The following is a 14,964-nucleotide window of genomic DNA, read 5'->3' on the forward strand; positions in this document are numbered from 1 at the left end:
GCACATGAAACCACACTACCTCTGATCCACGGGAAAAAAAAGTATTTCCATGGAACCAGTCCCTGGACCCCATAAGGTTGGGGGTCCACTATTCTAACTATTCTATTTGGAAAGAGGCATACAATAGCAATAGACTTATATACCGCTTCACAGGGCTTTACAGCCCTCTCTAAGCAGTTTACAGAGTCATCCTATTGCTGTCATGCCCCTGGTGGAGACTGACTCTGAGGAAGAGGAGGAACAGCCAACAGGGAGTGGGAGTGTGGCTCCAGAGGTGGTGGAGGAGACTGGGGAAGGGCTGGGCAGTCAGAGGAGGACCCAGGCCCATCTCCTCTCCATCCTAGGCATGCAGAGAGGAGAGGATCAGGGTAAAATGTGGTCTACTCGGGAGGAGAGAACCATGATCCTCTTCATGGGTTGCAGATGTGAAATCTGCATAAAAGGTTGTACCTGCGTGCTAACAGACACTGGAGACAAATTAGTGTTTTATTCCTAAAGAAGGTTTATCTTGGTTGGCGCTCTTCCAACAGACTTTCCCTGGTTATCTTCCCGAAGTTGGCAATTAACTATCCTGGTCTGTTGAGGAACTTTATTCAGTGTGGTTTGTTTTTGGCTTTTGCTTTGTTATCGGCTCTTTGAATGTGAACTGTGTTTCTTGCCTTTGAAATGTTATTTTGAAAATAGTTTACTCCTCCACTGTGGACAATTCAACAGTGAAGCCAAGTTGAAGGCATTAAATGTCTCTGTGTATGGTTCTCGAGCTGCACAGTGGCAGAGAAAAAGGCAATTCAGAGGGTGATTAAGATGGCCCAAAACATCATTGGCTGCTCACTTCCCTCTTTGGAAGAACGGTATAGGAATAGGTGTAAGAGGAAGATATTTAATATATTGAATGATTCCTCTCATCCGGGACATCAGCTCTTTGAACTATTACCATCGAGAAGGAGATTCAGGGTATTAAGAACAAGGACGACTAGATTTAAGAACAGTTTTTATCCAAGTGCAGTTTTGAGTTTGAATGCAGGGTCATAAGATTTTGTGGAATTTAATGGCTGAGAGTAATGGGGTATTTACATTTTTAAATTGTATAGAGATTATTGTATGGTCTGTTGTGTTTAATTTTATTTTTCTTTCAATGGTGTTGTCCAGTTTTACTTGTGGAAGAGCACCTCATTTCGTTGCACCCGCTTGCGAGTGTAATGACAAATAAAATTCTTATGTCTTATGTCTTATGTCCTAAAGGACTTTTATTTACGTTTTGGTTTTTGTTATATTTCTGAGATACTCTGGGTCATCACAATTGCCCCCCAACAATTGGGGTCCTCATTTTACCCTCTTTGGAAGGACAGAAGGCTGAGTCAACCTTGAGCCTGGTGAGATCTGAACTGCCAAATTGCAGGCAGCCAACACTCAGCAAAAGTAGCCAGCAGTACCTTATTCTAACCAGTGAGCCACCGCAGTTCTATGGAGTTCTATGGAGTGTGCCTTACCTGTGTGCAGCAAAAAAAAAGAGAGAAGGGTATGTAACAAATAAGTAGTGTCCTCTGAAGATCATCTTTTAACTTCCTCTTTATAGGTACATGCATGGGAAGTTCAACCAGGCACATTGTCACCTTTGATGGACTGGATTTTAAGCTGACAGGCAACTGCTCCTACACCTTGTTTGAAGACAAAGAAGAAGATGTTGAAGTGATTCTTCATAATGGCGCATGCAGGTCGGTCCCCAAACTCAACTGCATGAACGCCCTTGAGGTCACATACCAGGGCTTCTCTGTGCAGCTCTGTGACAACATGACGGTAAGAGACCAACGTGAGAAAAAAAGAAACGAGAGTAGGTCAAGGAGGCTCCTGTTTATTTTGATTTAATTATGATGGATCCATGAGAGATGACTCAAAAAGCACAATAGAATTGCTAAAATGCCCCGTAGACTTCATTTCAAGGCAAATAATTGAGAGCCAGTTTGGTCTTGTGGTGACAGACACCAGGCTAGAAACCAGGAGACTGTGAGTTCAAGTCCCTCTTTACCTATTAAAGCCAGCTTAGTAACTTGGGGTCGATCACCAGGAGACTGAGAGTTCTAGTCCCACCTTAGCCAGGAAAGCCAGCTGGGGTGACTGTGGGCTAGTCTCTCTTTCTCTGCCCCTCTCTCCCTCTCTGTCTCTCCCTCTCCCCAACCCACCTCACAGGGCTTTTGTTGTGGGGAAAATAGAAGGAGGAAAGTCCCAATGGTGCTTTTTCAAAAGGCAACTGGACTACCTTGTTTTCCTGTGAAGACGTTTCGCTTCTCATCCAAGAAGCTTCTTCAGCTCTGACTGGTTGGTGGGGAATGGAAGGAGGAGTGCAAATGGGTGTGGAGCCTTCTTGGAACTGCTGAAAGGACTGTATTGTGGAGCTGTGCTTTCTGCAGGATGTTTTCTGCAGTGAAGGGACACAGGTGACGCTGAGGACATAGACCAACCTCCAAATGGCCTCAACAACTCTCTAAAAGGATGCAAATGACCAGCTATCTGCAAGAAATAGAAATCCTTCCGTTCCCAACCAACCAGTCAGAACTGAAGAAGCTTCTTGGATGAGAAGCAAAGCATCTTCAAAGAAAAATAAAGTCCAGTTGCCTCTTGAAAAAACACATTTGTGACAATCATGTCCCAGAGAGCTGAGGATCTCCATAGACAGAGGGAGGAAAGACTATTAGCTACATTCACTGCCTTGAGTTATTTAAACAAATATAAATTTGAATATGTTATTGTTCCATTATTTATACAAATGTATATATGTATGTTATTTATACTGTACAAATATAAATACAAAATTTATACAAAGGCGGGATAAAAATCAAACCAATCAATAAAATAAGGGAATTGAAGCCAGTGAAATGGAAGGAAATAGAAGTCAAACAGGGATGTCTCGCTTGAATGCCTGCTCACGTTTACAGCCTGTGCATTTCATGAGCTCACAGTGTCTCATCAGAATCCACGAGGTCAGACAGACAAGATTTATTCTTGATAGTAGGGGAGACAGTATAGCAGTCCTCCAATATTTGAGGGGCTGCCACAGAGAGGAGGGGGTTCAAGCTATTTTCCAAAGCATCCAAAGACCAGACAAGGAAGAATGGATGGAAATGGGTCAAAGAGAGATTCAACCTGGAAACAAGGAGAAATTTTCTGACAGCGAGAACAATAAATCCATGGAACAAAAGTTGCCTTCAGAAGTTGTGGGAGCTTCATCACTGGAAGCTTTCAAGAAGAGACTGGATTTCCATCTGTCAGAAATGGTATAAGACAAGGTTCTTCAAACTTGGCAAGTTTAAGACTTGTGGACTTCAACTCCCATAATTCCTGAGCTAACATGACCGGAGGAGGAATTCTGGGAGTTGAAGTCCACAAGTCTTAAAGCTGTCAAGTTCGAAGACTCCTGGTATAGGATCTCCTGCTTGGGTGGGAGATTGGACTAGATGACCTGCAAGGTCCCTTCCAACTCTGTTGATCTGTTTAAACTTCAGGTGAACAGTTTCCCCAGATTCTCCCTCTACTTCCTTTTAGATCAGAAAAAAGGGCTTTCATTCGTTCAGAGCAGTACAGGCCGATTTAAAGAGAGACCGTGTTCCAAAAAGGCCCCAACCTCATTTGCAATAATCGGTCTTTATGAGCAAGAGCAAACCTCTTTCCCTATAAAAGGAATAGACTGTCAGGCTATGCTCTGGGATTGGCCAAAACCCAAATTTCAGGACAAAACAGGGTAATTCGGAACAGATTGCCATTTAATTGTGGTGGGTTGCACTAAGACGGCAGTAGCTGCTCCAGAAGTCTCGTACGCTGCAAACGTGGCACCACAACTATGCCAGAAATTATTATTTTCCCCCTCTTCTTTGGGACTTCATGTCACCTGCCATCTTTCTGGTGATTGGGGAAACAAGTTTTGCTTCCCACTCAAGACAGCTGTCCTTCCATCCAAGCATCCTGTCATGCCCCTGTTGGAGTCTGACTCCGAGGGAGAGATGGAACAACTGACAGGGAGTGTGAGTGTGGCTCCGGTGGTTGTGGAGGAAACTGGGGAAGGGCACAGGCCATATGGGCATTCAGTGGAAGACCCAGGCCCATCCCCTCTTCATCCTAGGGCATGGAGGGAAGAGCAGATAAGGGAGAAATGTGAATGACGTGGTCTATGGGGGAGGAAGGGGCCCTGATCCCCTTCATGGGCTACAGCTGGGAAGACTGGTTAAAAGGACAAACTGCACATGGCAAAATTGCTGGAAGCAAAGCGTGCATTATTCTTGTCGGAGCTTATCTGTGTTTTGGCTTCCTCCCAACTGTGGTTGCTGCCGTTATCTGGTAGAAGTCTGCAATTAATCATATTTGCCTGCCATAGTAATTCCTTCAGTGTGGTTTGTGTTGGGTTTTTTTAATTTCACATTAACTTTACTTTGGGTGCGGACTGCATTTACTCCCTCGGTAAACTGTTTTCTTTAAGAGTTTGATATCCAGCTGAGGATAATTGGACATTGGGGCCAAGTTGGAGGCATTAAAGGGACTATTTTGGTGACTTAGTTATTTTTGTGTCACACCCCGCGTCATCACACCTCGTCTTGTATGCAGCTAGTCCTCAACGTAACAAGCATTCGATTAGGGAACCATTCAAAGTTGCAATGGTACAAAAAAATAGTGACTTAGGACTGTTTTTCACACTTGCAACCAAGTCACCTGAGTGCAGGGATGCCTCAAAAGTCGTTAAGTGTGAAAACAGCTGCAGCTCACTTTTCTCAGGGATGGTGTAACTTTGAATGGTTGCTGAATGAACTGCTGTAAGTCAAGGACAACCTGTATTTTGCTTTCAACCTCCTGGTGGATTTTAGCTTTCCCTCCCAATCCTCGTTGCTTCCAAGTTGATGTGCTTGACCTCTGTGGTTTAATTCAGAAGTTGTGGGAGCTTCATCACTGGAGGCTTTCAAGAAGAGACTTGTGTGGGGATTTGTGGCCCACCAGTGGATCTGGCAACAGATTTGGACAGTGAGGAGGTTGGGGAGGAACATGGGCCAGTCCTGGAGTCTGGGGAAGGCTCTGATGAGGGCTCTGCGTCGGAGGCAGAGATGGGGCCAGGGCCGTCCAACAGTTATCAGCTGCCTTTGGAGTCGGAGATCAGTGGGGAAGAAGAACAGCTCGAGCCTGTTCCCAGTTGCACATGCGCAGAGCTTCCAGAAGAAGGGAACAGCTAAGGAACAAGGGTCGACTTGGAAATAAAGCCACAGGTGGACGGTGAATGGCCCCTCCCAGAGGGAATAAAAGAGGAGCGAAAGGGGAGTGGGGTTTTGCAGGAGACAGTTCATTTTGGTGAAGATCTGTTCCTGCATTCTTGCCAAGTATTGTCTGCTACAGTGTGGTGTCTGAAAGATATCAGCCTGGCAACTCTCCAAGCCTAATAAAGGTCAGGGAAATACCTTGAAAGATTGTTAGCCGGAACTTTGCTGGAAAGGAATTCACTGTAAACTAAATAAAAGAGGTTTATCGGGACGAGAAGTCGCCTTCGTGCTGTTGGGGAAGCCTAGGTCAGAACAGGTCTCCTGCTTGGGCAGAGGGGCTTGACTAGATGACCCACAAGGCCCTTCCAACTCTGCTAATCTAACCTAATTCTTCTTTAACCCATGTTCCAAAACAGGTTGCTGTGAATGGCCTGGCAGTTATACCTCCTTATAATAATGGTCAATTGGAAGTCAACATCTATGGGACCATAATACACGAAGTCAAATTTTTGCAACAGAACCACATGCTTGCCTTCACTCCAAGCAACAATGAGTTCACCTTACAACTTAGCCCGAAGAGCTTTGCCTCAAAAATGTATGGCCTTTGTGGTACGTTCGAAAAATCCCTCCCCGAGTGCCATTAGCGATCGTTTAACAACGACCGAAGCCTTTCGAATGTTAATATCTCGACAGTAAATCTTTGGTTTAACGGATCTCTCTTCAATGCATTCAGTCTCTACGGGGCCTTGTGGTAAGACCATACTTGGAATACTGCATCCACTTTTGGTCGCCACAATATTCCAAATAATGTTGAGACTCTGGAAAGAGTGCAGAGGAGAGCAACTAAGATGATTAAGGGACTGGAGGCTAAAACATATGAAGAACGATTGCAGGAACTGAGTATGTCTAGTTTAATGAAAAGAAGGACCAGGGGAGACATGATAGTATTGTTCCAATATCTGAGGGTCTGCCCCAAAGAAGTGGGAGTCCAGATATTCTCCAAAGCACCTGGGGGCAGGACAAGAAGCAATGGGTGGAAACTCATCAAGGGGAAAAGCAACTTAGAACTAAGGAGAAATTTCCTGACAGAACAATTAATCAGTGGAACAATTTGCCTCCAGAGTTGTGAATGCTCCAACACTGGAGGTTTTTAAGAAAAGATTGGACGACCATTGGTCCAGAATGGTATAGGGTCTCCTGCTTGTGCAGGGAGCTGGACTAGAAGACCTCCAAGGTCCCTTCCAGCTCTGTTATTCTTCATTTTACAAATGCGTAAAATTCCATTTGGAATTCATAGAAATTCAGCTGAAGCCACCCTTTCCCTTATTAATCTGTGAGTTCCTTCTTTTCCTCAGTGTAACAAGCTGGTAAGTTGAAAAGAAATGAATACAGGTAGTCCTTGACTTACAATCATTCATTTAGTGACCGTAGTTACAGTGGCACACAAACAAGTGTCTTATGACCGTTTTTCACACTTATGACGTTTACAGCATCCTCATGGTAACATGATCAAATTTTGGATGCTTGGCAACTGGCGTGTATATATGACAGCTGCACTGTCCTGGGGTCACTTGATCTTCTTTTGCAACTTTCACACAAGCCAAATCAAAGGGGAATCCAGATTCACTTAACAACCGGGTTACTAACCCAGCATTGCAGTGATTTACTTAATAACTGTGGCAAGAGTGGTTGTAAAATGAGGCAAAACTCACTTAACTCACTTAGCAAAGGAAATTTTGGGCTCCATTGTTGAGGACTACCTGTAAAAGTTCACATTGGCTTTATTGTGAAATGCCAACATGAAAAACTCTACACAAAAATATTTTATTATTGTTATTGAGTGGGAGATCTATTGGGTCCAGGAAAGAGGCTAACAAGTCGAGTAGATTAGCAAACACTCTGAGTGGATTTATTTTATGCCCCATAAGCAGAACATCTTTTGTTCCAAAGGTGTTTTTCCAAGAAGCAATTGGACTTCCTGGGTTTGTTTGTTTTTAAGACCTTTCGCTTCTCATCCAAGAAGCTTCTTCAGCTCTGACTGGTTGGTGGGGTATGGAAGGATTGATACTCCTTGCAGACAGCTGGTCATTTGCATCTTCTTAGAGAGTCGTTGAGGCCACTTGGAGGTTTATTGGTGTCCCCAGGGTCACCTGAGTGGTGCAAATGGGTGTGGAGCCTTTTTTGGAATTGCTGAAAGGACTATATTGTAGACTGGAGATAGAGGATGTCATATTCCTCCTCCTCTGTTGAGGGAGGGCTGTTCGGTTTTGACATAGATGGCCTCTTTGACCCCTCTTTCCAACCAGTGATCCTCTCTTTCCAAAATCTGGACTTTGCTGTCTGCAGGGGGCCTCAGTGTCTCTCTAAAAGAATGCAAATGACCAGCTGTCTACAAGTAGTATAATAAATCCTTCCATTCTCCATCATCCAACAAGAGCTGAAAAAGCTTCTTGGATGAGAAGCAAAACATCTTCAAAGAAGAAACAGAAAGTCCAGTTGCACCTTTGGCACAACCCTGGCCTGGATGACTGGGAATCCCCATAGACAGAACGTGTTTTTTTAAGTACCAAAGATCTACGCCAGGGGGATCAAACTCAAGGCCCACAGGCCAGCCTGCAAAGTGTTTAGATCTGGCCTATGGGGCCACCCTAAAAACAGCAAAGGAGGGCCCCACAGTGCCTCTGCCAGCAAAAATGGAGCGCCCCCTCCCCAGCTGCGTTTTCATTGGCAGAGGGCTATCAAAACAAACTAAAAACAAAAGGAGAAATGTTTCTCCTTTTGCATTTGGGCAGGCGAGAAGGGGCAGGAATGGAGAAAAGGAAAGAGGAAAGACAAAGACAAAGAAGGGAAGATGAGAAGAGAGCAAGGGAGGAAAAAGAAGGGAAGAGGGGAAGGAAGAAGCAAGGAAAAGGAAGAAGGAAGGAAAAAGAAGAAAAGGAAGGAAGGAAGGAGATTATAATGAGAGTGAGAGAGAGTCCAAGGAAAGTCCTACCTTAGCTCTTGGCCACCACAGGTGCCCCCAGCACGAGTGATGTTGAGCTGGCCATGCCCACTCTGGCGATGTCCACCCTGGCTACACCCTTCCCAGCCACTCCCATCCCAGCTCCACAAGGTCGAACACAACCCTGATGCTTCCCTCAATGAAATCGAGTTTTTGACACCCTTAATCTTTGCAATCGCTTAATTTCTTTCCTCTGTGTTTCCTTTAGGGGTGTGTGACCAAAACAGGGAGAACGACCTGCTCTTACAGAATGACTCCATTACTCGTGACGTCACTGGTTTCATCCAAGACTGGACCATTCAGCAACCGGGAAGGGTTTGCAAGGAGAGAAGGCCCGAGGTTTGCGTCGAGCACGCAACCAGGCACTGCAGCATCCTGCTTTCCACTCCTTTTTACGAGTGCCATCAGGTCATCCCTCCCAACATGTTCTACGCAACGTGCGAAGAGAACAATTGCGTTGGGGAGGAAGTGTGTGAGATTATAGCCTCCTACGCCCATCTTTGCAAAGTGCACGGGGTTTGTGTGGACTGGAGAACGCCGGATTTCTGCCGTAAGGGTTGTTATTCCTTTTGATGAAAATGCCGTCTCTGTTTTTTGCAATACCTTTAATTTCTTTAGATGCAGAGGTGGGATTCAGCAGGTTCAGACTGGTTCAGGTGAACTGGTTGTGGTTCATTTAACACCCACAGCAGAAAGCTTGTAAAACTTGGCACAAATCAGTTAACCACCACAACTCTTAGTGATGGAAGTTCCAGTCCCAATTATGGTCATAAGTCAAAGACTACCTGAAAAAAGAATGTTATTATTTATTATCTAATTATTCTATTCTATTCTATTCTATTCTATTCTATTCTATTCTATTCTATTCTATTCTATTCTATTCCATTCCATTCCATTCTATTCTATTCTATTCTTATTTCTCCTCCTCCTCCTTCCCTTCCCTTCCCTTCCCTTCTCTTCTCTTCTCTTCTCTTCTCTTCTCTTCTCTTTTCTTCTCTTCTCTTCTCTTCTCCTCTCCTCTCCTCTTCCCCTCCCTTCCTTTCCCTTCTTCTCTTCTCTTCCCTTCTCTTCTCTTTTTCTTCTCCTCTCCTCTCCCCTTCCCCTCCCTTCCTTTCCTTTCCCTTCTTCTCTTCCCTTCCCTTCCCTTCTCTTCTCTTCCTTCCCTTCCCTTCCCTTCCCTTCCCTTCCCTTCCCTTCTCTTCTCTTCTCTTCTCTTCTCTTCTCTTCTCTTCTCTTCTCTTCTCCTCTCCTCTCCTCTTCCTGTCCCTTCCTTTCCCTTCTTCTCTTCTCTTCTCTTCTCTTCTCTTCTCTTCTCTTCTCTTCTCCTCTCCTCTCCTCTCCTCTCCTCTCCTCTCCTCTCCTCTCATTCCATTCCACTCCACTCCACTCCACTCCACTCCACTCCACTCCACTCTCCATTCCATTCCATTCCATTCCATTCCATTCCCATTCCATTCCATTCCATTCCATTCTATTCTATTCTATTCTATTCTATTCTATTCTATTCTATTCTATTTTACTATTCTGCTTTTTCCTTGATCTTGGTTCCCTAAAGCCAAATTAATTTTCACGAAGAAAAGTTGCTTTCTTAATCCTCCTCCTTCCCTCCTCTTCCTCTTTATGGTATTTTTACAGGTAGGCCTTTTATTTAGTGACCGAAGCTACGACACTGAAAAAAGTGACTTTATGACCATGTCCCAAGGTTACATGCGACCCTTTTGCGACCTTCTGACAATCAAACTTAAGAGTGAAACCAAATTCACTTAACAACCAGGTTACTAAGGCAACAGCTTCAGGGATTCACTTAACTGTGGCAAGAAAAAGTCGTAAACCTCACAATCAGCGACTCACTTAGCCACATAAATTTTCAGGCTCTATTATGGTTGTAAATTGAGGACTACCTGTAATTAGTTCCTGGGGTGGCCTTCAGCCGATTTTCCTCAGTTCAGCTGAAGCAGATGTTAAATGTACATCTGGTTTGGCGAACTGATAGTTCCTCTGACTGACTGGCCCCGCCCACCCCTCCCCTGCCCTCCCAGGTGTCCCCATGCTGCCCATTTTGGATCGCAGGTAAGTGCAGGTCCCGTGTGGAGGCTTGGGGAGGGCGGAAATGGGACATCCAGAGCCGGCCTCCAGAGAGCCTCTGGAGCCCAGGGAGGGCAAAAACAGACCTCCCAGAAGCTCGAGGAAAGCCCCTGGAGCCCACAAAATGGGCCTCCCAGAGAATCCAGAAGGCTGGAAATGGGCCCGTTTGCAGCCTCTAGAGAGCCTCCGGAGCCTGGGGACGGCAAAAACAGATATTCTGGAGGCTCGAGAGAAGCCTCGGGAGCCCAAAAAACGGGCCTCCCAGAGGCTCCAGAAGGCTGGAAATGGGCCCATTTCTGTTTTCCTCAGGGTGATGCAGCGAGGCTGACTAGGTCAAAAACAGGGGATGGGGACACAGCTCCCAGTGGGCTGACTAGGCCACGCCCACCATAGCCACGCCCACCCAGGAACCGGGCAGAGAACCGGTTGTTAAATTATTTGAAGCCCACCCCTGGTTAGTTCTCCTCCATGCTGCTATTTTAACTACTCCTGAAATACTGTAAACTTCTTTTGAGCTTCAGCTTTGAATTTGCTTGGCGATCAAAATCTGAAATGACATTCTTGGCATTTCTCGCTGTTGGCAAGAATTGTACTTAGCCTAATTAGATTCCCCGCTCCCCACAACCTAATTCGAGCATCTAGGGCAGATTAGAGGTGGTTTATTTTTAGCACAATTTTACATTGATCCTTTCTTAACTAATTTATGGTCTGCCTGGGCCACCCTGCTTATTTTTCTAATGGATTTTCATTGGGCTTCTGTTGTTTGCTTGACCTCTGCAGCCATGAAATGTCCAGACTCTCTGATATACCAGCATTGCCAGAAAGGCTGCACGAAACACTGTGAGAATGGGACCAACTTGCAAGTCTGCATGGACTACCCCACCGAGGGCTGTTTCTGTCCACCTGGACAGGTTGTCCTGGATGGCACCTGTGTTCACGAAGACTTCTGCTCCCAATGCATCAGTGAAGATGGAACTCGTCATCAGGTGAGGCTTTCATTCTGGACTCCCATCATTTATTGCGGAGAGGGAGAATGATGGCCCTTTTATGACTTGTGGACTTCAACTCCCAGAATTCCCCTGGCTGGCTCAGGAATTCTGGGAGTTGAAGCCCACAAGTCATAAAAGGGCCATCGTTCCCTACCCCCTTATCTACTGAGAAAATGAAAAACCTTCAGAGAGAGAGGAACTTTCAGATTTCATAGGATCCGGTCCCTATATCAGTGCCATCCACCGAGTATCAACTTCAGCAGATACAGGTAGTCCTCAACTTACAACAACCCATTTTTGTGATGGTTCGAAGTTACGACAGCACTGAAAAAAAAGTGACATGACAGTTGTTGGTTTTTTTTACATTACACCATGAGCCATGGTGGCGCAGTGGTTAGAAGGCAGTACTGCAGGTCTCTTCTGCTGACTGCCAGCTGCCAGAAGTTTGACAGTTTGAATCTCACCAGGCTCAAGATTGTGATGACCTGGGGCGTGACACAAAGGCAACACAGTCAAGTAAGCAAGAAGTGTCCATTTAATACCTCCAACTTTGCCCCCAATGTCCAGGTTACCTCCAGCTGGGGGAAAAACTCTCCCAAGAACAGTCTTTAAGTGGAGGAAATTCAGGCTGAAAACAAAGTACATACAAACTGTAAATAAAAATCCAAACAGACAAAGCTGCAGTAATTAACTTGACAGGGCAGGAGAAGGAATTGCAGACTTGAAAACCCAGCAAAACACACACAGTTGGGAAGATGCCAGGAGACCAGATAAGCCTCCACGATACCAGATAATTCATGATTTGCTTCCAACAGTTTGCTATGCGCAACTTCCCTTTTTAAACACTGTGTTCCCAGCTGCAGCTAATGAAGGGAATCAGGGCCCTTTCCTCCCCCAAAAGCCACGTAACCCACATTGCTCCCTTCTCCGTTCCTCCCTGTGTGCCCTAGGATAAAGAGGGGGTGGGCCTGGGTCTTCCTCTGAACGCCATCTGCCTTGCTCTACCTCTCTACCTGCTATGCCCAGATGGACTTTGCCCTTCCCCAGTTTCTTCCACAGCCAACAGAGCCACACTCCCATTCCCTGTCAGCTGCTTGGCCTTCCCCTCTGAATCAGAGTCCAACAGGGGCATAACACAGTTTGATTCAGCCTTCCATCCTCCCGAGGTGCATAAAATGAGGACCCAGATTGTTGGGGGCAATAGGCTGACTCTGTAAACCTCTTAGAGAGGGCTGTAAAGCATTGTGAAGCGGTATATGTCTAAGGGCTATTGCTATTTTGGATTGTTGCAGCATTCCCCATGGTCACTTGATCAAAATTCAGGGGCCAGTGGCCACTGGCACCTATTTATGACAGTCGCAGTACCCTGGGGTCACATGATCCCCTTCTGCTACCTTCCAGCAAGCAAAGTCAATAGGGAAGCCGGACTCACTTAACAATAGTGTTACCAACTTAACAACTGCAGTGATTCACTTAACAACTGTGGCAAAAAAGGCCGTAAAATGGGACAAAACTCACTTTTCAACCATCTTGCTCAGCAACAGAAATGTTGAGCTCAGTTGTGGTCGTAAGCCGAGGCCTACCTATACTCCAGCAGTTTATTATTTATACAATATTACTTTGCTACTGTTATTATTACATTTGCTATCTTTTTTTTCCATTCCAGAATAGCTCCACAGAGAAATAAGCTATTTTTAATTCTTTTAACCAATAAACAAACAAATAAATGGCAGGAATCTTATCCTTCTTTTGTTGGGCCTTGTCATGCCCCTGTTGGAGTCTGACTCCGAGGGAGAGGAGGAACAGCTGACAGGGAGTGGAAGTGTGGCTCTGGATGTTGTGGAGGAAACTGGGGAAGGGCACAGGCCAGCTGGGCATTCAGAGGAAGACCCAGGCCCATCACCTCTTCATCCTAGGGCACGCAGGGAGGAGCGGATAAGGGAGGAATGTAGGTTACGTGGCTTTTGGGGGAGGAAAGGGCCCTGATTCCCTTCATTAGCTGCAGCTGGGAACACAGTGTTTAAAAAGCAAACTGTTGGGAGCAAATCATGAATTATCTGGTACCGTGGAGGCTTATCTGGTCTCCTGGCATCTTCCCAACTGTGTGTGTTTTGCTTGGTTTTCAAGTCTGCAATTCCTTCTCTTGCCCTGTCAAGTTAATTACTGCAGCTTTGTCTGTTTGGATTTTTATTTACAGTTTGTATGTACTTTGTTTTCAGCCTGAATTTACTCTATGTGGGAGGAAGGGGCTCTGATCCCTTCATGGGCTGCAGCTGTGAGGACTGTTTAAAAGGAAAAACTGCGCATGGCCCAGTGGTGGTAGCAAAGCATGCATTATTCTTGTTGGAGCTTATCTGTGTTTTGGCTTCCTCCCAACTGTGGTTGCTCCATTATCTGGTAGAAGTTCGCAATTAATCGTCCTTGCCTGCTGTAGTAATTCCTTCACTGTGGTTTGTGTTGGGTTTTTTTATTTCGAATTAACTTTACTTTGGGTGCGGACTGCATTTACTCCCTCCATAAACTGTTTTCTTTAAGAGTTTGATATCCAGCCGAGGATAATTGGACATTGGGGCCAAGATGGAGGCATTAAATGAACTATTTTGGTGCCTTAGTTATTTTTGTGTCATGCCCCAGGTCATCACAGGCCTTTTCTCCCTGACCGTCACTACTATGTGGAAAATTCCACATCGTTTTTCAAAATGCCATATAAAGAAATAAATATTATGTCACGGGGACATAATTTTCAAAATGGAACCTGAGGCAAAAAATATCCTAGGTGTCCCTCAGAAATGAAAATCTCAGCTTTTGCTTTGTGAGCAGGGGTAGCCTTAGGCTATTTAATATTTTCCTCTCATTTTATTTCCATCTGTGGAACACCTTTGGTGTCCATTGCTCTCTGGAGTTATTTATTGCTTTTTATCAGCCTCTCCAAGGAGTTACAGTTATGTAGTTCCATGTCTGTTTACCATCAGCCTATATTCTTAGGAAAGGATATGCTCATGGAAGAATCTGGAACGTTTTTAGTGAAAAATAGGCTTGGTGTGCCTTTGTTGTAAAATGCATGACCAAGGAAATAATGCGAAACACTATATGTCCTGAAATTTTCCAAAGTCTGGCTTTACTTGTCTTATTGAGTTAATATTTGGTATGCTTTATTTAATGACACGTTTCTCTTTCTTCCAGTATTTTCAGGAGCGTGCTGGTGCAATTGGGGGAAAGAGCGAGGCCCTGAAATTATTTGTACCTCGGGTCAAAGGCGGTAGCTTTCGTTTGCATCCAAACCAATTAGAAAGACTCATGTATCCTTCTCTTTTTTTTTTTCCCAACAGCCCTTGGAAACATGGATTCCTTCCACTGAACCCTGTAAAGTCTGCATGTGCCTGGAGAATAGGACAGTTAGTTGTGCAGCTCAGCCTTGTACGACAGCCAAACGTAAGCCCAAATGTCTTTTCAAAAGGCCTCAAAACAGCAGTGGGATCCTACCTGTTTCACTACCGGTTCAGTGATCACACATGCACACCAGCTGAGGCCTGCAGTGCCAATCAGCTGAGAGGATAAAGAAGAGAAAAGCACATGGGTGGGTGGGAGGGCCAATCAGAGATGGGATGCTACCAGTTCAGCCCAGTTCTATTGAACTGGTAACTCTGAAGAGCAG

General features: G+C 45.2%; 1 protein-coding gene across 1 annotated transcript in view; it reads left to right on the top strand.

The window, feature by feature from the left end:
* VWF (von Willebrand factor) overlaps positions 1 to 14,964 on the top strand; it is a 193,873-nt gene that overhangs the window by 128,685 nt on the left and 50,224 nt on the right. Inside the window, exons 35-39 of the mRNA XM_087934258.1 lie at positions 1,577 to 1,797; positions 5,651 to 5,843; positions 8,444 to 8,785; positions 11,101 to 11,306; positions 14,639 to 14,741. Of these exons, the coding sequence (XP_087790384.1) occupies positions 1,577 to 1,797; positions 5,651 to 5,843; positions 8,444 to 8,785; positions 11,101 to 11,306; positions 14,639 to 14,741 (1,065 nt within the window). The remainder of the gene's footprint in view (positions 1 to 1,576; positions 1,798 to 5,650; positions 5,844 to 8,443; positions 8,786 to 11,100; positions 11,307 to 14,638; positions 14,742 to 14,964) is intronic.

The sequence above is a fragment of the Pseudonaja textilis genome, chromosome 5 (assembly GCF_049901715.1).
Source record: "Pseudonaja textilis isolate UNSWEBS1 chromosome 5, rPseTex1.2, whole genome shotgun sequence".
Taxonomy (NCBI): domain Eukaryota; kingdom Metazoa; phylum Chordata; class Lepidosauria; order Squamata; family Elapidae; genus Pseudonaja; species Pseudonaja textilis.